This window comes from Drosophila willistoni (genome assembly GCF_018902025.1).
Source record: "Drosophila willistoni isolate 14030-0811.24 chromosome 2R unlocalized genomic scaffold, UCI_dwil_1.1 Seg167, whole genome shotgun sequence".
In the NCBI taxonomy this organism is placed as follows: Eukaryota; Metazoa; Arthropoda; class Insecta; order Diptera; family Drosophilidae; genus Drosophila; species Drosophila willistoni.
The window spans coordinates 4118833-4144516 of NW_025814050.1; the positions used below are offsets into that span (position 1 = coordinate 4118833).

Here is a 25684-nt window from a genome sequence, read left to right on the forward strand (position 1 = left end):
TTTTGTCTACAGTATGTTAAAATATTATTGCTTTACTGGAAGAAACAAAAATTCGACTCACAATTCTTTTTTGTAAAATGCATAATTATATTAGCAAAATATGTTTGGTGGGTACTTTTGAATCAAATTTATTCTAATCTGCAACCATAGAGTAAAAGTTTTAGAATACTGAACTTTGTCCGTAAAATTTTACGCAGGTCTAGCACTAAAAATCAGTCAAATCAAAAGCAGACTTTGCAGATACAAGTTATAAAAAGTATATCTATTGGTTTCTTTTTGTCAAAACATTTCGATTATAATTACATTCAGAGGTTTTTGTTAACTGGTATTTCAGGAAATCCCGAGGTTACAAGAAAACCTCTGACTTCCTACCTTCACGTTAGACCAAATTTGATAAGAATGGAAATTTAAATGACGAATTTGACGTAGAAATTATTTTTTACTGACTATCGATGTATGGCGGTTAATCGTTAGCTAACTGCCCTTAAAATATCAAAAGATAACGATCATAGTTCAGACTCATCTGATAATTAAGATATAACTTACAAATCACATCAATGATTTCAAAAACAAAAGCTGGCCACTTACTATTTGATTGGGTTTCAAGAATCTTAAAACATTGCTTACCTGAAAATAAATGAGAGAAGAAAGAAAAGAGATTAAAAACACGTATTAAAATGCTTCAAAATTATGTATCCTCAAGCATCATAAAGTCATGGGAAACAGATTGTACAGTGGCACTAAAAAGTCTCTAATCGAGTGAGTGCAACAGAGAATGGGAGAGACCGAGAGTCGGAGAGAGAAAGCTAGCGATAAAGCGAGATAAATTGCTCTCTTAAATGCAGCTCTATAAAACTAAGTTAAAGTTTAGGCCAAAAGCAAAGCGGAGCAGCAGCTTGTAAAACCAGATTGGGGCGGCGCCCGAAAGCCACAGAGCTTCAAGCCAGGGTCCAACTACCAATCAGAGCTCAATGCTGGCTCTACCTTTGGTTACCTTGCCCCTTCTATCGCTCAATTCAAAATGGTTGACGGCAGCAGGCCGCAGATTGCCTCCAAAGATAATGTAAAGTGCGTCCGATCTCAGACAAGCGACTTGCCTCAGGTCTCGGCAGTGTTGAACAATGTCAGAGAGATGAGATGATCCCCCATCCTTGGGGACAAGTTTTTGGTAGGTTTCTTTTTTTTTTTTTTGTTTTTTTGGTTGTTGGCAACAAAACCAGTTTTGCATTTTGCTCCATGTAATTTGCATTTTTCCACCTTTCGCCTGGTTTGGTCTTTTATTTTCCTTCCTTATCTAGACACACACATACACACACACACATGCGAACGTCCTTATGTATGTATGGCCAGTAGAGCCAAAACGAATACCAATTATCGCTATGGCTAATCAATGTCCCCTGCACGTACAGAGGATCTTAAATAAGAGGTTTTAAAAGAAACACAAAACACTTATTTCAACGAATCATTCAGTGAACGTTTATTCTTTCTACAGCTAAATAATTTCCATAGAAATTTTTGGATAATTTAAGATTAGTAATCGCTCAACACGCGGTTACATACAAAGAATATTATCTAGAAAAAACTACTCTCTTTTACTCCCATTTTTCCCATTCTTCTTCGGACCTTCTTGGTTCAGCAAATTTGATAAGAATGGGGAATTTAAATGACGAATTATATGTAGAAATATTAAGGTTTTACTGGATGACTAACAATAAGAGAGATTGATTTCGTTTGCTTTTCTAACACGTATTCCCTTTACATTTTATTTGAATTAGTCATGATTACCATAATATAGAAACCCTTTACTCAACACTGTGTTAATCAAGTACGCGTTGAACGCGACTTGGGCTTGATATTAAATAATGGATTACGTTCCAATACTTCTACAAAGACTAAAGAAATTTTTTTATTGTTTAAATTTCGTTGCTTTTACACAGCAGAAGATTTCAAGCTGTTTGGTAATTTATTCTATAACTTCAATATTATTTTGAATTTCGAATCGGTTTATTGTCAGCAAATTCTTGGAATACATCTTGCACATCCTGGATAATCTGATCTTTCACTAGTAACTAAGTGAGTATAGATATGTTATTTTATCACAGAGTTCCATTCTATGAGAACCAAAATTATCTTTAAAGTTTTTTCAACTAAAATCGATCGAAAAGGTACTGTTGGAGGAGACGTCATCGTTAACTTAGATTTGTATATATTAAAATTTCTTACATTATTTGTTTAAGATTAAGCTTCTCTTACATGGCTCATGAAGAGCTTCTAACTCATGAAAGAAGACTTATTTTTCCTTACTCCACTCCACATGCTATTGAGCATTGGAGTTTTGTACCATCTGCAACTGGGCAGATCAAACAGGTACTAAATTCTTAATATTGTCTAACCGATTCAGTCTTAAAAGAGGGTGGGCCAGTTGTAATTAAAGATATGTTTTAATTAGTTATGGCAATTTTTCGATTATTGAATTATATAATTTATTAAAGTCTCGTACTATGTATTTACACTTGCAATAATGTTTTATTAACCTGGGGTCATCCTCAGAAGGTGAGACAACACAAGACAATAGCTGTTAAAAGTAACCTGAGCTCGTCCTTTATTTGAGGATACAACCAAGCGTTCATCTGATTAACTATTTTATTAAATAATCAAACTGATTTTTAACGATAAATACGATAAAATAAAATCACTAATTTTAACAAAAACTCGATTATTGTTTATTATAGCAAAACCAGAGGACCAGGGGTAACATTGGCGGCGCCGAAGTTTTTATACCCTTGCAAGTTTTATTGTTCCCCTTTTATTGCCGTTAATATGGCCAAAGTTTTTTATTAAAAGTCTAATTTGAGAGTCTAAGGCGAAAGACCGACCTATATAGCTTTACGTTTGTATGACAGCTGTATGATATAGACACCCGATCTTGATAAAATTTAGCACAGTCCTTAGCAGAACGAGTGAGTAACGAAGTTATTCATAAAAGTCACTGTTCTTGACCGATCGTTTCTATGGGTGATATATGATATAGTCATCCGAACTTCATCAAATTTGTTACAGTTATTAATCGTCAATACAAAACTAACAAATATTAGGACAAAACGTATCAACAAATTGATATTGTTCAGATAATTCGGTCCAAGTAAATTAAATGTCATTCAATAATTTGAGGCTTATCCTTCTACTTTTTTTGTATTGAGTGCAGGGCATTAAAATAAATGGCTAAGGAATTCACAAATAAGTTATGGACATAAAGCAACTAGTAGCAGATCAAAGCCATAAAAAAAATATATATTTTTTCTTACCCCCTTGCACAGAGTATAGGTTAGATATTGGTAGCAAAGAAAGGGATACGATTTGGATTCCGATGATCTTGATTAGATTGAATGGGAAGTCGATTTGTCCCACCTCCATCTGTTAAGGTCAATCTGACTTTCTCAATTTAATAGCTACACTACTAGCTACTAATCAACACCCAAAATCTAAGCATTTTACTACCATACGTAGATGAAGTCTGATAGATGGCTGAATCGGATCATTATTATCATATAGTTGCCTTAAGAACGATCGGTCTTTGGAAACAAATTTCTATGTAAAATGGTCAAAGACTGAAAGGATAATGAAATCTTCAAAGCTAAACTAAGACTTTGGAATGTTCATATCTGTCAGATGGACCACATTTTCAATATTCATTATTATTTAAAAATTGTACAGAATTAGAATTTGAGATAGTATTAACAATTTAACGATATGAGTCAATGGCTTAATGGATCGAATTGAATTGATCATAAACAGAAATCAGGCACGTGATTGCATAAAACTTTAATGGTTACCCTCGTCGCACATATGTATGGATATATATATATGTATATATATACATAAATTCGATGTGCTGCATATGGAAGAATCTAATCAAATTTTCGACTTGATGTTATAAACTTTTTGCGACTAATTTGGTCGCATAAAAAATGGAATCAATTATCATATTATCATAGAATAATGCCAGAGACGCGGCGACGCTCTGACAAATGCTTATCATTTATTGAAAATCAATTAATGCGATCATCATCATCGTCGTCATCAAAAACTGGTCCACTTAAAGCGCCGGCACAAAAACAAAAAAAAAAAAAAAAACCAAAAATCAGAAACAAACTGAAAAAAAAATGAAAGAGATTGCTACAAAGATAATGAAACATTTCGATTCGATGACTTCATATGAAAACAACACAAAAATAAACATCACACCTTTAGATGAATATAAAAATCGGTTCGGAGCACTTAAATAAGCATCTGCATATATAGAGAAATTTATATACAAGATGATCATAAATTAGGCAAAACGACAAAAACAAAAACAAAAGTAAAAAAAAACCTTCCAGCAATTTAATCGCATTGAATCTCACTCGCTCATCCTATCTCTTTCTTAATACGCCTCACTCCCTCTATCGATTTATATATGTACATACATACATATACATATATATGTATAAAATTAGAAATTTATGGAAATTAGCTTTTTGCCCAGATAACAATAACCAAAAAAAAAAAATATATTTAAAAGCTTAAAACTAAAAATGTGTCCCGCTAATGCGCAAAGCCAGATTTATAGAGATTGCCATCGAGAATGGCGAGTAGCGAGTGGCGAGTGGGCAAAAACAACAATCAAGCTAAAAATGTGCTATACATTTGATGCAATCTCTTTGCCTTTCTTTTTTTTTTTTGTGGGGTTTTTTTGTTTTTTGATTTTGCTTGTCAGCATTTTGGATAGCATGTAAATATTCCTGTTATAATGGCCCAGACCAGACATGAAAAATTAACATAGTGAGCGAGTTTTTACACTCGACTCGTTTCCACTCGTTCTGCTATTGGCCCTCGTCCCTTCTGCCACTTCCATGCCCCCATCATCAGTCAGTGTCAGCAGTTGGCATTTTGTCAGCTTCCGTTGTTGCTTCTGATGCGCTTACTTGGTGTAACCTTTCTTTAGGGTTAAACGTTGTAATTGGAGTCCAGAGTATGGACCTTGGAAGCATCCTTTGAAAAACTCGAAAATGTCTTAAGAAAACTCCAAACATCGAACAATTTTGGGCTTCAATATTCGTAGTATTAAGTGTTCGATTTTTGGGGACAATTAGTAGCAAATACACGAATGTATTCGGCTTGGACGATTTTTATAGGGTCTGTACCTGGGACATTCAAGTATTAAAGTTACTAGTTTTAAAAGTAGACGATATCCGTTTTTTATTTAGAACGTCATTTGGTCTTTTTTCAGTTGGCATCTTTAATGATATCGATCTTTAAGATCGATAACTCCTTTCTTACTCAATGAAAACTTGTCAACACTACGTCTTAACGATAGTTATCAACACTACATAGTTTCTTATAAATAAACTTTATCCACAACATTCACTCTCTACAATTTTGGAGACTTTACAGACTGATTTGTGTGAAGTTGTGAGAATTGATTATTTTAGTCAAAGTTGTTAGTTTATTTTACAATTTATTTTGCAGAGTATCATTGTGTAAATAGAATTTGTAGTTATTTTAACAAATTATATAATCCATTCGTTTGGGGGGGAAAAAAAGCGTATCTTGCATTTCGTCTGACCTTATTCAGTTTTTTCTCATTATCCACTTCTTTGTTTTCTGTTTCGGTTATTCTCTTTTTGTTGTATACTCTTTTTTAATATTTTAAAACGGATTTCGCCGTCTGTTATCGTTCGCTCTGCTATCATCATCTGCGCCGTTCTGCGCGTATTTTGTTGTTTTTGAGCCGCGGTTTTTATGTCCGCCCACAAATTTATATGGTTGGCGATAAATGGCGATATTACAAGTAGAGATGCACACAGTACACAAAGCATTTATGGGAACGAATTTTATCGGGGGATAAACAACGAAAAAGACCCCGCATCATCTAACTAGTCAGCGTTTGTTCTATTCTATTCTCAATAAACAAACACAAAAAGGAAAAGAAAATGGCGTCTCAGCTGACAAATGACTGCTGATTGGCTGTAACGAAATGTCGTCTTATCAGGCCAATTAGCCGTATCAACTCTTTGGTATGATAAGATAACAGTTGGCTGGGAATAGTAGGGGGAAGTGGGCTGTATTTCTCTGGCATTTCCCACTGGATATGCGATAATTGCAACATTTTAATTAAAAAACTAAATTTAAACCGTTAAGCTTGCACCATAACGACCAATTTATTCAATATATATATTCGTTTACTAGGTATCAGAAAACAACTTAAAGTCCAATCAAAACGAATGAACTGCCAGCCATTGTTGCCTGCTGTTGCAGCTAACCAAAAATGGCAATGGAAATGGGAATTGGCCACGACAAAATCAGCATCAATTTAGTTGAGGTGAAGTGAGCGGTGAGTGAGACTGAAGTTAAGGGGCCAATACCAAAATGATTTCAATGCAATTCGCACCTCATAAATCACGAAACGTGGAGTGCAACAAAAAAAATACGTCCAAAGTTTGGCTAGAAAAGATTTAGCAGAAGGCGATTTTTACAGATCAGGTCAGCGTCAGAGCTAAGGGAAATGTAGACGGAACAAAAGGGAGTTAGTTACAGCTAGACGAAAGTGCCAGAGGTTGAGAGAGAGGGAGAGAGAGAGGGGGGAGAGTCTAGAGTCTTGGCCATGCAGTGGGACGTATTGAAGGTAGGCGGTCGTGCCTGCTGTGTTTTTTTTTCTATTTCTTTTGATTCGATGGTAAACTTCTGGGATCCAATTTGTTATGCAGAGAATCACCGAACGCAAAATACACTGTGCAACAAAATTTGGGTTTAATTTAAAGACAACTCTATCGAAAACAATCATGGATTCTGAATTACCAACTATGTATATCCATAAGAAATAGTTTCTTGAATATAGAATTACAGATTGTTTTTGTTTTTGAATCGTTTCCACCAAAACAAGTGAAGAAAATTGTTTAATAGAACTCCTAACAATTATTCATTCCGAATCCAAAACCAATAAGGGATAAGGCTTGAATATTTATCAATAAAACCATGGTGTGAATTATTGTTTAAGAAAAGTTTTCGATTGATAAAATATTATAAGAACTATCAGTAAAATCAGCAAAGATATCATTTCTCAGTTGACAAGTGATGGCTAAACATTTTCAGATAAACTTGGCATTTCCGATGATAAGATAATGCTACTTAAAACCGTAATCAGGTGAAATGTCAATATCTTTTTAAGAAGATTCCCAACTGTGGTAGGTAGTGTTCAGTAAGCAGCTTTGCTAGCTATTGGCATATTTGTAACACTTGCACGGTTCGCTTCGTTTGGAATGCTGTGGCCATTAATTGAAAATGCTTTTTAAGCCTAGACTAGGTAAAGAAAATGAAAGATGGTGTCGAATCGTGCACACTCACACACTGAGACGCACACACAGCACAACACAACACAACACAACTTCAACCCAACCCACTGTGCTCTCAGTCTGCGGCAAGCTCAGTCGTCTAGAGTCCTCAGTTTCACACCAATCACGATGGCATGCAACGAAATATTGCAACGCCCCCCAAGGGTAAAGAAGAACTTGAATTTAGACAGAGACCACATACATCCGACTAAGAACGAAAGAAAAAACTCGTGCTCCAAGCAGATGATCGCTTCAGCGGATGATGATGATGATGATGATGTGTTGAGGATAAGTGAAACAGAACCAAACGAGCCGTGAAAGTGTTATAATGGGAAGAATGCCAGCATAATGTTTAAAGGGAATATATACTACATATTGGAAATAAAATTTACAACTTGAAACATATCAAATGAAATAGTTTAAAGGATGAATATTGAATCTTTAGAGAGGAGTTAAATAAACTTGGGAGTCCTAAGACAAAAGTAAATCATCTTTTAGTACATTAAATGATGCATCCTTTGCTTATTGTTTAGTTTTCAAGGGTATAGAAACTTCGTCAGTTTAGTCCTTTAGTTGGCTCTAACTTCTGCAGCTGTTTGACTTGGCACATTAGTTCTGGCTAGTTCTACGGGCTGTATTGATATCATAATCATAATCGTTAATAGAGCACGCCCCTTACCTACATCCATATACATATACATACATATACAGAGCATGGTAAAATAAAGTCAAGAGATAAGAGAATTTGCAATTATTTGGCCAGGAACTGTAGTAAATCACAACCAAATACAAGTACGTGGGTTAGAGATTATTCGTGCCAACGGTTTTCGGAAAATGCATCTACAAATTGTAGAGACCCCAAAGACTATCTCTCTCGCTCTTGGTGTGTCTCCTTGCCGTTCTTTTCTTTTCCTTTCTGAGATTGACCCTGGTGAACCAGCACGCTCGTTTTGCAGTTTTTGTGGTAATAACACAATGGTGGAAAATGGAAAGAAAACTACTATTTGGTGAAGGAATCAGTTGTCGAAATTAACACCTTTTTCCAGGTGCTGCTGCACGAGCTGATTTTGCATTCAAGATGGAAAACAGAGCGGGAATACGGAGAAAGAGAGAGAGAGAGAGTGAGAAAGAGATCCAACTTTGAGGCTGCCTAATTGGCATGCTAAACAAGCCAGGCTGCTGCGTTCAACACGATCTACAAGCCAAAGAGACCTATCAGCAGGCAGTCGTCGTCGTCCTCTCCACCTCTAAAAGTCCAAAAAAATGTACAGTGGTCCTGCAACTAATGAAAATCCTTAAAAAAAAGATGCATACTCAACCATGGTAGAGTACAAACATTCAAGACTAACCAACCATTTATGTATATTCATGTTTTTTTTTGTGTGGCCTTGAACCACTGTGCGTATGAAGCACATTGTGTGTTTAAGCCTTGTTTGTTCAAAATGGTACGACATTAGTTTCACACGAACGCCCACCACTCTGCCATTTTGGACAACAACAATGACCATCATCAGCTCGACCCAAAAAACCAACTCCACCTCCGCCTAGAAGAGGAGGAAACACCAACGACGGCGACGGCGACGTCGGCAATGACGATGACGATGATTCTGCCATGCAACAGGCATACCAAAAAAAAACCGAGAGTGAGAATACAAAACAAAACAAAATCAAAAAAGAAAAGAAACTCCAAAGCCCAAGCAGACAACAACAACAACAACAGAAACTATACAAGTTCTTATCAATTTCTTAAGATTTTTGCCAAAGCCTTTTATGGCACACACACACAGAACTAAGAGGCAAAAGTAAAGGTAAAGGTAGGCAGGCAGGCGAACTAAGTGTCAACCCACCATCTATAAATGTAATATTTTTTTTCGTTCTTGTTGATTTTATTTTTTTCCTCTTTGGTTTTTGCATAAATAAATCGATAATCAAATAGAGAATAACAAATACCAAGAATTTCACAACAACACCAACAACAATAAAGGCGATAAGAGACAACTAAGTTGGTCAGGCTGGACATTCAATGAGTTATCAGTAAACAGAATCTGTAAAATAGTTTAAAACAAATATAAAGTCGATGATTGAAATACCTCGTAATTGTTGTGCAACAAAAGGAAACTCAACTAAAACTAATCCAAAATCAATTTACTATATTCTATATCAAATCAAATCTTGTGGACCAAAGTCCTTTTAATGATAAATGATTTGTGAACAATGATTAGGAGGATATCATTCCTATCAAAAGCCCCAAAAAATGTTTCACTTTACAGTTACTGCTAAAAGTCTCTCATGCATGGATGAACAAACTTGATACCAAGATTACAATGTACGTTTCATTTAGCCATGAAGAGCAGAAATGTTTTTTCGTTTCGTTTTTCAGACTTTTTGAATCGAGTTTAAGGCTAACACTTTTGGATAAATAATTTAAAGATATGCAAGTTTTTGAAAAAAAAAAAAACCATTTGCTATCCTATCCTGGCCTGTCCCGTTGTTGTCTCTTGTCTCTCTTGTTGTGCCTTACATTATGACGATGGCGACAAGGTCCAGCCTCTTAGCTCGAAAACGTTAAGCTGTTATCGGTTTGCCGTCGCCGACTCCGTCGTTTCTCTCTTACTGCTGCACTCAGCTTTAATCTACATGGAATTATCATGGGACCAGGCCACCACCATCCACCGCATCACATGAAACTTCTTCACATAGTCGCCCCCTCTCCCCTCCCATCCAACCGAGACATTAGCATCGTCGTCGTCGCCAAGTGAATCAGCCGAATGGCATGCCGGGTGGATAGGAGCAGCTACGGATAAGACGACTTTGACTCTGTTGCACTTATAAAATAATTATACGAAATGGATGCGGTGGCGGGGGGCCTAAGGTGGTGATGGTGGAAGCGGTGGTGGTTAGGGTTAACCCACCTGATGGCGCTAAGTTATCGCCATGAAGGCATTTTCAAGAGAGCGACTCATTTTTATCATTATCGAGCAGCGGAATGCGGGTTTTGACTTTGACGTGGCAAACCAACAAAACAAAAAGTCGCGGGTTCTTCTTATCACTGACCTCGATCTATTTCCCCCCCGTCTATCCTACACTACCCTACCCTACCCTACGCGTTTCCCCTTGCCCTATCTCTTCCTCATTGTGCCCTCTCGCTCGCACTCTTACTTGGCAACCGAAATTGAAATCAAACAAACAAGAGAAATCATAATGACAGGCAATGAACAAAAATTCGAATGTAAAGCAAAAACCGAAAAAAATGTTTCACGTAAATCATAAATTGCGCTATCAGTTTGAAAGATCGACAAAACGGATGCTACGAAAAAGCAGAGCAAAGCAAATATAATTAAGAAACCGAACCAAAAGAAAGATTGAGAGATGGATGGATGGATGGCTGGATGGATGGATGGCTTGGCATCCATATCAGAGACCCAGCCATTTTTTTCCTTTTTCTTTTTTTTTTTTGTGTGTGTTTTTTGGGGGGATGATGATAATGATGATTATGGGGCGCCTCCATTTAATGGCAACACAATGACGCACTACAGTTACTCTTCAAAATTACACATTGCGAAAAGAAAAGAAAATGAAATCGATTTCAAATGGTGCTAAAGGCTTCAAAGGAGTCAAAATTCGCAAATATGTGAATTTCTTAAAATGCGTGTCATCTCCCACACTCTTTTCTCAAACGAAGACTCAAGCGCATCTAGCGGTCTTTTTTAGTATCTATATTCACCTCGACTATTTTAAAGCCAATTTTTGTGAAATTTGGTAGATCAAAACAAATAGAAATAAATTTACCTATACTAACATTTTAATACCATACGTTTCCGCATTTTGAAATTATTTAATTCTGAATTTGGAAGCCTTACTTCTAATATATAATTACCTAAAAATTTTAAAGAATTAGTTCAACACATTTCACAAATAAGTTGTTCGTTGAGTTTATCTTTGTGATGATACTAAGAAAATTGACAGTAAAATAAATAAATATTCAGGAATTTTTTATTCTAATTTTTGTTATTTGTAGTTAATAATAAATTTTTTCATAGCTAATTTAAAAATTCAAATGACTATAACTATGACTAACTTTAATATATTTATACTCATAGTCAAATAAGAGGTCCTTTCTTTATTTATGTTTTCAAAAGGCTTCCCAAAATACCCATTATTGCCTTTTTAAGTATCATAGTTAAAAAAAATTTTTTTTTTTTTGGGTATCAATATAATTACTGCTTAAGTTTCGATTGCAGTCGTCTACAGTGAAAACAGAATCAAATCAGAAAACAATGACCCCAATTTATTTTAGTACATACTTAGTTAGAGCAATTAGCTAGAGAATGGTGGATATTTTTTTGTTCCGGCGACAAAATGTCTTTATATTCATATTTTTGTTGGTTTAATTTCTTTTCTGCTGTTTTTATTGTTCTTCAAATCAAATTCATATTCAGCCATTACTTTTGGACTGCCTTATCAACTTGTCCATAAAATGACGCACACAACGAGCATGAAGGAGGGGATGGGGGGGGTATGAGATGCTAAAAGTTGATGCTAGACAAGTGCTGAGCTGGCTCAAATGGTTGGCTGAGATGGTTGCCTTATCAGTATTGTCATAAATCGATGCCCAATGGACAATCAATTCTTCCTCTGTGGAAATGAGGCTTCAATGCAACTTTATCTAAATGCCATTTAGAGAAAGAGACAGGCACACACACACAAGGAGTCATCCTCGGAGGGGTGGAGGCGAGGGGAGCAGAGAAAAGTCAGACACTTCCAGGTAACATAATTAAAATGTTTTAATGCTCAGGCGGCATCCTTAAGAAGGAGTCCACAGGACTGAAGCTCTGTAGACGCTGCTGAACATGTTGTTAACATTAATTTTGCGCCCTGCGGAGGACATGGACACCTGGACACGGGGGCAGCGGCAATTACGCTAAACTGAACAAACAGCCAAGGCTGTAAACAAACACGCATCCATCAGAGAGAGAGAGAGAAGTCAACGAAGAAACAACGTTGGACCCAGCACATTCATATATATATACCTACCTCTGGTATGTATATGTCAGGAGCAACAGGTCTTTGCCCAGTCATGGAAAACCCGTTTCGTTCTGGCTCTGCGCAATTCCCTGACTCCTGCTTCACCTCTTCTTTCCTCCGTTCATTCCATTTCACGGCAATGCCTTTTTTAAATAATGCGGCGCCTGTTGTCATGTTCATTTCTGTTTCCTTCAAACACTTCGCTTCCAAAGCCACTGGGACCTTACGTTGATCCGAGCGTTTTAAAGCTTTGTCCCATTGTAAGAAGAAAGATTGGTCTTTGGGGAATAGTTCTCTAACAATTTTATAAAGTTGCAGAGTGTTCAAGCAGTAAGTAGATCAATTTTGAACTCTTCTTTTAAGCTTCACTCTCAGATATTTACCAAGTCTCTTCTGATCCACGCTGTTATCCACGTGTGAGTCTTCATCGTCTTCGGCGTCTTCGCCGGTTGTCGTCTTGATATCGTTCCAGTATCATAATGGAAGACGAGACTGTGAGGCTGGCATTTAGATAAGAGTGGCGGCGGCGAGAGTCTTCAGTCTCCTGTCTCCCGACTCCTATCCTATCTGCCTCCTGGCCTGGAGACCATTGAAATGATTATGCCTAAAGTGCTCGTTGGCGGGCAATGCAAAGAATTTCAATTCGGTTTCCATAACCGTTTCAATAGAGTTTATTTCAGTTGCCAATTCCATCAATAATTTGGTCTTGGGGAGGTTAAGGTGCGAAAATCGCTCAACAAAGTCAAGCTAATGAGATTTCAATTTCTTTTCATTGAGATAATGACATGAGTGATTTGTTTTTAATCTCTGATTTCATTTCTCTTGTTTGTCTGTCGCATTTTTGTTTGTTTGATTGTTTTTATTTCATTTTTCCCCGCCCAATTTCAGGGGTTGGAGACAAAAACGCACAAGATAAACAGAAATGGCCGAATGTCTGGCCTATCTGGGCTTTGGGATCGGCGCAAAGCTAATGGCATAAATAGATTTCATATTGGCCTAACTCCTCGCCCCTCGTATCCGTCAACCACAATCAGACGTAATTACACACACACACATAGACACAGACACAGCCCAGGCGGGCAGACTGGCAGAGACACCAGCAGCAGCAGCGGCAGCAGCAGCAGCGGCCATTTCGATCAGTAAATAAAATCTAGAAATATATTTTTATGGATTTTTAATCGATTGCCGGCACCAACAACAACAACAACAACAACAATCATAAAAGTAACGCAACGCATTGGGTCTGTAGGCCCTTTTTGGCCAGTATTTCCATTTGGTTCCATTTCGATTGCCAAGCGCAAACAAGAAGGAGCTATTTGCGATGGGAGTTCGAAAAGTTTACGCATGTAAAGGGAAATTTTTTTCTACTTGACTGACATATTTAGCAGCTCAAAACTCAAAAATAAGAGTAAGTAACTGAAACAACTATTTCAAGTACATAAGATTAAATTACGTGTCGTCCATGGCGCCTGGGAAAAACACATAACTTGACTACTTTTAATCCGATACTTATCACAGATTGACAGTTGTGATATCTGTGATAAGTAGCAGAAGTGACAGAAAAATTTATCAAATCAAAATTTCCCTAGTAACAGAGAATTTGGTGAAATTCCTGTACTGAAATCTAATTTTATCAGAGAATTGAGTAATTTATTGAAAAATAGAGGAAGGCAATTCGTGTTTGCTTATTAAAAAATTAACGTTCGATTCGAAAATTTAAAACTAACTATAAGAGGTCTTAAAATCGCACAGTGATATTGGCCAAATCGATATGAAAAGGTTATAAAAGCCGAGACCGACTAAAGAGCCAAACCCTAGACCTATAAACCACAGTACGCTTTGTTGATTGAATTCTTTAGATTGACTCTGGTTCAGACAAAAACCTAACCTGGGAGTATCTACTTGCTATTGAGGTTATTGAGCATAAACACTTATGTTTTCGCTCTTAAAAAAACGAAAATATGACTTTTGATATTTGAAATACCGTTGAGATTAGTAACATACCTTTATATTAACACTAGGATAAAGCCTTTTCGGCTCTATGACTTTGGAGATGTCAGATATGCTTCCCCTCTCCTTTGTAAAGTTATAATTCCCAACTAGTTTTGGTAATTAAGTAGTGCTGTCAAGATCATACTATAGTGGTTAGCGAAATCCTTTCGACAGAAAACTTTATACACATTATACTTATTCATACGATTAAAATAAACTATGTCACAAAAAAGAATTCGATCATTTTTCATTTTTTGATTTATAAATCATAATTTCCAAGTTTTAAATTAAAAAATATACAATACAAATAAATACTAAAGACTAAAATCAGAATTGGTATTCGAATGCGTTCCAATCATAGGAACTCATTATCTTACTTTCTAACTCATTCAATTCGTTTTGTTTCGTCAGCACACTCATTTACTTAAAGTCGATTTTCAAACCTATTCAATTCATTCATTTGGTTTTGAATATTGTTAACTCGAATTAATTTTTCCATCATTCATGCAGCTCTAGTTTGAATAATATGAAGAATTAATAAGAAGAAAATTACCGATTTGAAATAAATTAAGCCATTATATGTTCTTTTTTAAAGTTTTCCAATTTTCGGATTTACACAGAGAGCGATTGCAAAACTATAATGGCAGCCCTCGTAGTAAATGGATGTGTTGGATAGATGAGATGGAGGCATGTTTTGTCATTTATCGCGTAATTAGTTTGGTATATTTTGTGTTTTCTCTTTCGCATTCGCTGTCTCTCTCTTTCCCTTGGATCGTCATCGAATTGAGACATCTTCGATGCGTAGGTGCCCCACTCTATCCCGAACTGATTCCTTTTCCCTTATCTCTAATGACAAATGTTTGCTTACAAAAATCTTTTAATTGCACTTGTTTTCAGGTCTCTCCGTTCGTTTTTCGTCTGTCTACCCTGATAAGCCAAATTAATCGTAGCACTTAAATTTTCATTTTCAAAATGTGTGCGAGTGTCGTGGCTCGATTTCGTCGTTGATGTCGTCGATTGTCGATTGTCAAGTGGATGCTCTTAGGCAAACGGCAGCGCAGTAGCAAAAGCACCAAACCTAACAACATTGGACATGTTTTACTTAATCAATTTATCAAACCATACAAGAAAAGTATGCATGGATGTGTGGTGTGCGGGGGGCGATTGAAGGGGAAAAAGTGACATTGGCTGCTGCTGTACAATTTGTAATTAATAATTGATTGATGAGGCTGGAGAAATATAGTGTGTAAGCCAAATATAACTAGTTAACTTGGCAATCAATGGGGACACAGCGCGGAGGGGGCACTACATCTGGTTGCTGGGTTAGGTCATTCGGAATATTGGTAACACAATGAAATTGTAGAGAGTGTGACTCACGCGACAAAGTCTGATGAAAATAGCTCGATTGGCCTCAATGACAATATGTTAAAGGAAGAACGAATATCCACGAGATAATTCTCTATCCATTTTGGCCATTTACTTGGCTTAACTAATGGTCCAGATCATAAATAATCATCGATATTAGACTTCAACCTTCGATAATTGTCAAATAAAACAGCTTTAGTTAACTAAACTTTTCATTTTGGTACTTGTAATCTTATATTCTTGACATATAACCAAGAAACTTTACCAAAATGATGATATATACTATAGATTTCGATGTTATTTATCGATAGTTATCGAACGACAATAAGAAACAGCGATATTTCGTATAAAAAGTCGATAATTATTGAATGAAATATCACGAATTACAGCCAGGGATATTTTCTTTGTCCCAAAGTTCATATTTTCATTGAATAAATTCGTTATTTTTGATGTTATGTATAAAAATAGATTTCGATTACTGGCAAACCTATGATGCCAAGATCATTTAATGATTTCTGTCAAGGTCATCAGTTTTGACCACCAGCAATAGTCGATTATCAGCTTTTGCTCTAGTCAGTATGTATGTATGTACATATTTTCAACAAGAACAAGTATATACATACATACATATGTATATACTCAACATGTATATAAACGATGATTTGCGGTCTAATGCCCTGTGGCCATACCAAACCAAGGCCCCAGCGGCTTAATCAGAGATTGCAGATTGCAGGCCAGAGACAAGACGAGACGAGACGAGATGAGACAAGAGACGGGGAAACGAGGAGACGAGCCATGGCACACACATGGACGTGGTCAATTAAATGACTGAATGTGCTGATCGCTGACTAAAGATAATAAGACATCGGGACCTCTGCATGAACTTTATTATACACAAAGATAAGACCCAAATAAGAGAGAGCGAGAGATTGATAATGCTACAAATGAAATTGAAATCATCAAATTGATCGACAAAGAATATAAACCAGAGGGCCGGGCTAGCAACGACCACTTCGATGCTTACAATACCCTGCAAGTCATTCAAATTATTGTAGATAAGACTTGACCATATTAATTAAATTTTAAATACTCTTTAGAAACATTGATCACAAATTCGAATGTATAATTCAGCTTTAAAAGTTTGAGGTTGGCAATATAATTGGAACCCAAGTGAAAGGATAAACATTTTTCTTACACAGTCTTTTCAAAGACTTTTATAGCCCATCATTTACTGCCAGGAAGTAAGTCTTTGCAAAAATATATGCCCTAGAATCGTAGGGTATCAAAAGAAACTAATTAAGTGGGTGGAGGGGACAGCATGAGTCTAAGTTTGAAACTGATGATTATCTGACTCGACATTTCCTTTCAATCTATCGACGAAAATCAAAGAGCCAAGCTAGTTGAAATTATTCCATGAGAGAGACGTCGTTCGAGCCGGCACGACGATAATGATTATCACTTATCGCTGACAACCAACAAGAAGAACATCAAAAAAAAAAAAATATATAGAACGAGCACTCGAAATTGGAAACCCAAGAACAAAAACAAAACAAAAAAAAGGCGAAAGATGCCCGCACTGTGATAAGGTGTCGAAATATGGAACTGAGATTTCAAATTTTGATATATGTCTAATACCAAGAGAACAACAACAATACCAACACCAACACCAACAACAAAAAGAAACCATAACCAAAGTCTTGATAAGAGAAATACCGCGCTAGTCGTCGGCAAAAGGAACTGAACTACTAAGTAGAACTACTACTGCCTGATGGCTATCTGTCCCCCGAGTCAACTGACAGAGATTTATGGGGCTCTAGCCCTAAAGCTCTGAGGTGGGAAAGGAGGGAGAGGTAAGGCGGAAATGTTATCACAAAAATAATGAAACCGATATCTTAGTGGTAGTGCTGCTGCTTGCTGAAAATGAAAATTAATTAGCCATAAGGTTAAATGTTGAAATTGCCAAAATCATCATCATCATAATCATCATCGTCATCGTCATCAACGGAGCGGATTTCTGAGCGGACGTAGATGTATGTATATAGTATATGTATGTATGTACATGTAGATTGATCACTAACCACATCCAGCACATTGAACAATATTTCTTTTATCTTAAATTTTAAATCAAATTGTTATAAAACAAACCAGCAACAACAAAATTGTTATTTCGTTCGTTTGTTCAGTTCATTCTCATTTTGAAGTAAAGCGCAACGACAATCTTGCCATCAGATCAGCTGATAAGGGCCGTTCCCGCCCGTTTCCCCCCATCCCCAGTTCCCAATCCATCCCCTCCCCTACCCTCTTGCCCATCGACCATTGTACAAATCATACAACCAACAACGGTGTACAACGTACAACAACAACAACAACTAGAACAACAACACTCCACAGCTGTTTAGCTTTAAATTTGTAGTTGTTATTGTTGTTTTGTTTCGAAAATGACTTTTAAATTATTATCAGACTGAAGCATTGTTTGTTTTTTTTTTTCTTTCTTTTTTTTGCATCAAATTTCATCAAATTCCTCAATTTTTGATCGCATTTTTTCATTCCCGATTAGCTGAACGAGGTAAGAAGGTTCAAATGGGGGGGAGGGCAAAAGTGAAAAAGTCAACGATGCCAACGATAATGATTAGTCAGGGAATATGAATCATTCACCATGATCTTCACAGTCATGGTAAATGATTCTTGATATTCCATTCTAAAAAGAGTACGAAAAGTTAATTCACTTTATTGAACGCAATTACTTTTCAGTAATTACATATTGCAAAGAGTATCGAGAATTAAAAATAATTATTTAATAATGAATTTACTTAGGTGAATTTAAATAAAGAAATTAAATTTACGAAAACAAAAGTAAAATTATAGAAAATGTACTTATTTGATTTTAAGTAAAAAAAATTAATTTACGACAACAAAAGTAATTACCTAAGTAATCAATGATGATGTATTATACATATGTATTCGAATTCAAAATTAAACTATTAGTTTTATTTCAACGCCGAGTGAATTTTGTAAAATCGGCATTGTAATATTGTCATTTGGTTTTATCTAGTTTCAGGTTTACGGACTGGAATGACTTTTCAGTATTTAAAAGATGAAAAATGTTGTGAATTATTTAAAGGAGTTATGTCCTCCAATTCATTGAGGGTCACAGGCATTAGCCATAATAATTTAAAGTACTGGCAGACGAAATACTTCAGCTGTGTACTTACATAGTACTTGCTATTAATACACAAGTACTGCTTTAAATGATGCCTTTAAGTGACACTTTATTAAGTAGAATATGCATGTAAGTACTTGGTTTCTCATTTTAAGAATAGTACTGGAAAAAATTCTAATAATTCAAGTAATTGCTTAAGTAATGATAAATTATAGTCCTAAATTATTTACCAAAAGTTAAATTTGTTGCTTAAGTCCTAAAGTATTTTTGGTTGAGTATTTAAAAGTTGAAGTACTTTTTTAAGTATTGTCAAATGATTGTCGTACTTGCTAAAAAGGATTTTAATTATCTTTGGTAGGTATAACATGTATTTTAAATACAATTGGTATTAAATTAAACGATAAGTATATAATATAAATAATTAAAAAAGTAAAAACAAATCTCATGTATTTTTTATTGACCAAATTACTATTGAATTAATCGATAAGTATAATTCTTTGACAATTTCGGTACGTGTCACGTTTGGCGTTTTCGAATCGCATTAATAGCAATATCTTCAGGTCGAACCGCTGGCAATGCGGCGAAATTATAATCTGCATTAACAAAAGCTTCGACATATACTTATTATAACTATTATTCAGAGCTATAATTGGGTTATGGAGAGTATCTAATCAGAAGGCTAAAAATAAATTCCATACAAGTCGTAGTTTTTGATTTCACACAATGGGGAATTATTTGTTTGCTATGACTCAAACTTGGATTAACTTTGTCAATCTTCCCTATTCTCCTTCCGCTCCGCTTCCCTCTGTGTTGGGCATTTGGATTGATATGCAAATGTAAAAATGAAATAAAAACTAAACGCGAAGAACAAAAGCAACAACTGAAAAATAGCAACATTTTTTGTAATTCGTAATTGTTGTTGTGTCTTTTATTTATCTGCTTGATATTTCCTGGTACGACAAATCAACAACAACAACAGTAACAAACAAACAAAAACAAAAACTTATCATGAAAAATTATTTTAAAACTGAAACACAATATAATAATACAAAATGAGTCCAAGTGTGAGTAAAGAATATTATCAGACTCAGGGCTGGATCAGATATCAGTTAGGTTCAAGTAATGAATAATAAAATACTCGAATTTAATCATAGAAACCAAATCATGTAACTTTTTTTCCATTTTGAACAAGATATTATATTCAAGAGATAACTATAAGATCAAAGTCAAAGTATGCCAATTGCTTGAGCCATCGAAAAATATAAATTTCGAAAAATTTCTTTTTACATTTATAGAAAAATCATCTGTATTGTAATATACGTTCATTAATTCATTACACAATACAAAAATAGCCTTTAGGAATATAATTAGAAATAATATTTTTAATCCATAGCGTGAAATTATGTATTAAAGTAGCCAAAATGTATGTAACAGGCAGAAGGAAGCTATTCTGACTCCAAAAAATATGTACATATATGTATTCGTGATCGGCGTCAACAGCCGAGACGATCTAGCCATGTCCTTTGGTCCGTCTGAATGAACACTTAGATCTCGAAAACCATAAAAGATGGAGCCACCAAATTTGGTATATAGATTCGTGTAGTATGTAGAGTGATCGAGTGCAAATTGCTCTTTTAAGTTGTAAATAAAAGTTTAACTGTCGTTTTTTTATGACATTCAACTAAAGTAATTTAAATCAATTATTAAAATGTCATTAAAACACTCAACCATCTTTCTTCATATATATTTTTTCAATCTGAATGATGTCTAACTACAAATTGATAACATTTAGTCCAACAATATGCAATAGAAACAACGTTTGACATATGTTTTGTGGTGGTCATAATCCGGCCCTGATGTGATTGCAACCTGAGTTTAGCTTTAAGTTGACTTATCAATTGCCATTCAAGCAAGTGCAACTGTTTATTATCGACCCTCAGAGAGAATGCCATGTTATGACACGTAGTCGCCGATTGTGATATGGACTACATGTATATATTGTATCTACATATATGTATGTATGTACATATATATGTAGCAGATACTCAGTCTATATGTTTGTCATGCTGTCATTGTCGCTGTCGTCACCCGCATGTCTTTTGGCAACAGCAGCAGAAGCAGCAGCAGCAACAGCAGCAGCAGCTGGGTCGCAATTAACATAAAAATTAGTGATAAGACGTAATTAAAATTTATAAAAAAAAGAGAACACAGAAAACGCAAAATGTTTTTTATCTTACTTATACATACATACATAGATATATGTATATATTAGTCGATCTAAAGGGGCGAATACTGTTAGTGGTCGTGTTGGTCACGATTCTAAATGCTTATGTAAAATGGAGAACACAAAAAAAAAAACAAAAGCTACGCAAGTTGTTGCTGCTGCTGCTGCAATTGTGATAAAAGTTTATCGCGTTGCGCTTTACTATACATGCATATATATATATATATATATATATTTTATTTTTTTCCTTCTTCTCTCTAAACAGAAGGAGTGAGCAGCGACTAAAACGACGGAGACGGAGACGGAGGCGGCGCAGGCAATGCCAGAGCCGGAGCCAGAGTCAAAGACAAGTGTGCTAAAAGATAAATATGCAAAGTGTAGAATTGTTTAGGGGGCAAGGATGGGGCCAAAATGATAACCGGCAGCGAGTGCAGGTGAAGCGCCAACAACACCAACAACACCAACAACAACAACAACAACAACAACAACAACAACAACAACAGCTGCATAGATAAATGCCCTAATTTATCGAAACTTGAGTTTTTTTCCCCCAACTCTTAGTGATAGAGCAAAGGCAAAGTCGGAAGGAGGAGAAAAAAGAATGAGATAAAGGTAAAAGGTATTTTGAATGGGTTTTAAATACCCTTTAAGTATAATATAGAAATATGAAAATACATTTCCAATATCCCTTGGAGAATTTGCATGTAAATGCTTTTTTTCATAAATTTTTAAATAAAATACCTTCTAAAGGTATGCACAAAAAGATGTACTTTGATATTGCCAATCGCTTCATTTAGTTACAATTCTCAACTAGTTGAAGACGTTAGTAGTATGGCCATTGCAATTATGGACTTCTTTAGCTGTTCACCTTTTTGTGTCTTTTGAAGATTGACCTCGAGCCGGCTTAAAAGAAAGGTTGATATTGAAATTTCCGACTATATTATTGTTTTTTGACACTAATAAAGTTCTCAGTATTAAACGTAGTTTTTATGTACTTCTAGTAGTCCAATTGGAGTCATTGACTACCTTTTTTTGGCTGGGCATTTTGAAACGGATTCTATACGCCTTTTTTTAAAGACACTCAGAGAGCAAGAAACGAAAAATTTGAGTAAGAGTAAGTATATAAAATGATTGGAAATTCTAATACATAAAATTAAAATTTTTTATAAAGTCGTCGTCGGGAGTTATTTTGGCGCCAAAGGGGAATAGTCAAATCAGTCGCCTCACGACTTTGCACCTAAAGATAAGGGCCTAAACATTCCTTAACAACCGACCAATATCTGAAATTTGTAACATTTAGTTGATAATTGCAAGAAAGAAACCCAAAGTGAGGAAATAATAATACCCGACACACGCCCGTAAGGTTCCATTATACCATGGAACCACCGGATGGGATTAAATGATGTGTTACCAACGCCAAAATGTCTGTACTTTAGTTGACGAACTTAGATCTCAATGACTATGACAATTAGAGCTACCAAATTCTGTCAGTAACAAGGCAGATCAAATTTACTTAAGTTTTTATCCACGGTAGCTTACTCCCCGATAACATGTATTGGAAGAGTTTTTTACTCTTCGCAACTTTTACTGGCTAGAAATATATATTGGACAACTAAATTTAATAAAAATTTGGTTTAAAATGACTGAGTTATGGGTAAAAGCGAAGCTAAGTATACAAATTACAGATAAGATCGGTAAGTACATAGTTTGAAGAATAAGGGAGATGCCATTATAAAAATAGATTGACTTTAAAAAACTCATTCGTTTCATGCATGGTATACCGGAATCGTTGCGACGTCATAATTACTTAATATTGAAAAGTTATTATTAACAGAAATATATTTTAAAAATACGTGTAAAATATTTGAAAGCGATATATCACAAGGATACTTCTGTATACTTGTAGTCCCTAAACTCCACCTAACTCCTTTAAAATTATCCTAAAGTAATGTTTCGTAGCTAACATTCTTAGGGCTGGTTAATGTTTATGTGAATTATTATTAAAGTTTTAAGTTTGTTCCACAATCCGGTTTATAGAAATACATAAATGCTTTTCTCATGGCAATTTCGAATGCAAATTGATTGCAAAATAAAATTATAAATGTCAAACAACTACGGGATTTGGATTATTATTCAATAAATTTATTACATTTTTTTAGGACCCACATTTTATGCTGTTGTGGAAGAGTTTTAAATGATATAATATTGTAATATTTATTTACAATATTTAAATAATGCATTTAACAATCATTGAAAGTGACTTACATATATTACATATGAAAGGCATTGGGTATTATTAAATTATTTAACAAACATACGAATGTCAGTTGACAATTGTAGAAACTCGATAGGGTTCATAAAAAAAGCATAATTATAGTCATAACCAGTCATTTATCAGATGACAATCTGGCTGATGAAATCATATATTAAATGCAAATCAGGTTCGATAAATCAAAAGATTGCGGAGAAATAAATTATATATAGTTACAATATATTTCAGCCCCGATCTGTTGACCACTTTGGGTTGGGTGTTTTCTAATGCTGTTTACAGTAATTTGATCGCCATGCCACATATCAAAAATGAGTTGTGTGAAGAAACGTGCTACGATAAGGAGACCAAAAAATATATATCACACTTTTTTCCGAGTCGAACTTCAGTTAAGGTAAGAGATGAGGTGGTTGATGCTAGAGGAGGGAGAGTGAATGATTCCGATTAAGTACAAGTGAGTGTCCAGAGCTCTGGGCACGTTTTATCGATTTCGAAAATGCATTCATTGAGTGTCAAATGGCTTTGGGGGCCATATATCAAATGGCAAACAACAAAACAGCGAAATGTAATTAGTTAATATATTGTAAGGCAAGGTGTGGCTGAGTCGGGGCTCACCCTTACCACCATCCCTCCCCCCTCTTCGGCTTCCCTCCGTAACACCTTTGTTAAGCTAAAACAGAGAAATTTCATTTTTTGTTTTTGGTTGTTTCTTATTTTTTCTCCCTCTCTTTCTCAGTGTTTTTTTTTTGTCCATATAATAATAACAAGCAGAACCAAAAACCAAAAATCGAGTTGAATTCAACAACTTGGCATAGTTTCTTTACATATCTGGTTACCCCACCGCAACCCCCTACCCCACCTACTGTCACCCCCTCTTCGACGAGCAACTCTTGACCCATTGTTTGTCTGTTTGCTGTGTTCGTCCACATGTTGTACAGAAACAGAACACAAAAAGCTGACCTAAGCACTTAGGTATGTCTATGAGAAATGCAGATTTAGCCAAAACAAAAAACTATGTAAAATATTAAATAACTCAAAGAACAAAAACAAGATTGACTTATAGCAAAAACCAGAGTATTTATTTTTATCTCAACCCAGGAACTTTTTTTTAGAACGTCTGACCATTATTAACCCTTTTAGGACTAGACCAACCAAAATACTTTGGTTTAATGTGGCATTAATATTTGATGTTGGCTTCCTGAAAGGACACTTAATTTCTCCTCTTTGTGGAGTGTAGTAATCTTAGAAGATATTCCAATAAAACAAGATAGGTTTGTGCAATAAAATATTGTAGAATCTTGTCTTCTTATGCATAGATAAGTAAGAAAGAATCGTTGCATAATTTAACACTTGAATAGATTATCAAAAACCATTATATCGACACTGGTTTCTTTTGACCTTATCGTACATATATGTACGTGCAAAATTAATATATACAAGACAATACAATCATAAACTATTTCTCAAGTGTCTAACAATCCGAATGATTATATGGCTCATATTTCATGAAATTAGCCCATTGTCAGTCCGAAATGTTTGAATATTGCACTTATTTGGAATTCCAATGGTAATCAAATCCTGAGATTTCGATTGCTATCTTCCTGTTAGATCAATCATTTTCCTTACCTTTATTCAATGGCTTCGGATTCAATTGTTTGCGGCGTGACATTGTTTGCATGAAGACCAACTTGTTGGTGGTGCTGGGCTCCTCCTGTTGGAACAACATTAAAAATTTTGTTGGCACTCTTTCAACATATTTCACACTCAATTTTCAGATCACTTTGATTGCACAGTAGAATAGAGTTGTTGTTGTTGCTTGTTATTAATTATTAATTATTTTGTATAATTTTATTTTTCTATTTTGATTTCTGCGATTATTGAATATTAATTGATTTGGGTTTAGGGATCGGGGCGCGGGGTGAAAGATCGCAAAGCGTTTTGATTAGGTTTCTTGCTGTTTCGATTGTTGGCGCGTGTTGCTTGCGGAGCAGTCAATAGCGGCGGCAACGCGTCTATTCACGGCAAAGTCTTGCTCACAACTGAAAACGCTGCGGCAGGTTGGCTTTCGCGGCGTCCCAATGCTCCACAACCGGTAGCCGATAAGAGACAGAGCGAATGCCAGTGCCACTGCGAGAGAGAGTGGGAGAGTGGATTGTGGGGCTCTCTGGGGGAGCAGCTCGCGCTCTCTGCGCGCGCATTTCGCATTTTGTTTTTACTCGATTTTTCATTGCCGTCTTTTGCTTTGCTGTCTGCTTCGTTGCTGTACGATAAGAATCAAA

At 35.5% G+C, this 25684-nt stretch overlaps 1 protein-coding gene across 1 annotated transcript in view; it reads right to left on the reverse strand.

The window, feature by feature from the left end:
- The window catches only part of LOC6643951 (zinc finger protein ush), a 62069-nt gene extending 36879 nt beyond the window's left edge, over positions 1-25190 (reverse strand). Inside the window, exon 1 of the mRNA XM_023176743.2 lies at positions 25032-25190. Coding sequence (XP_023032511.1) covers positions 25032-25131 — 100 coding nt within the window. The 5' untranslated portion in view covers positions 25132-25190. The remainder of the gene's footprint in view (positions 1-25031) is intronic.
- Positions 25191-25684: the final 494 nt, after the last annotated feature.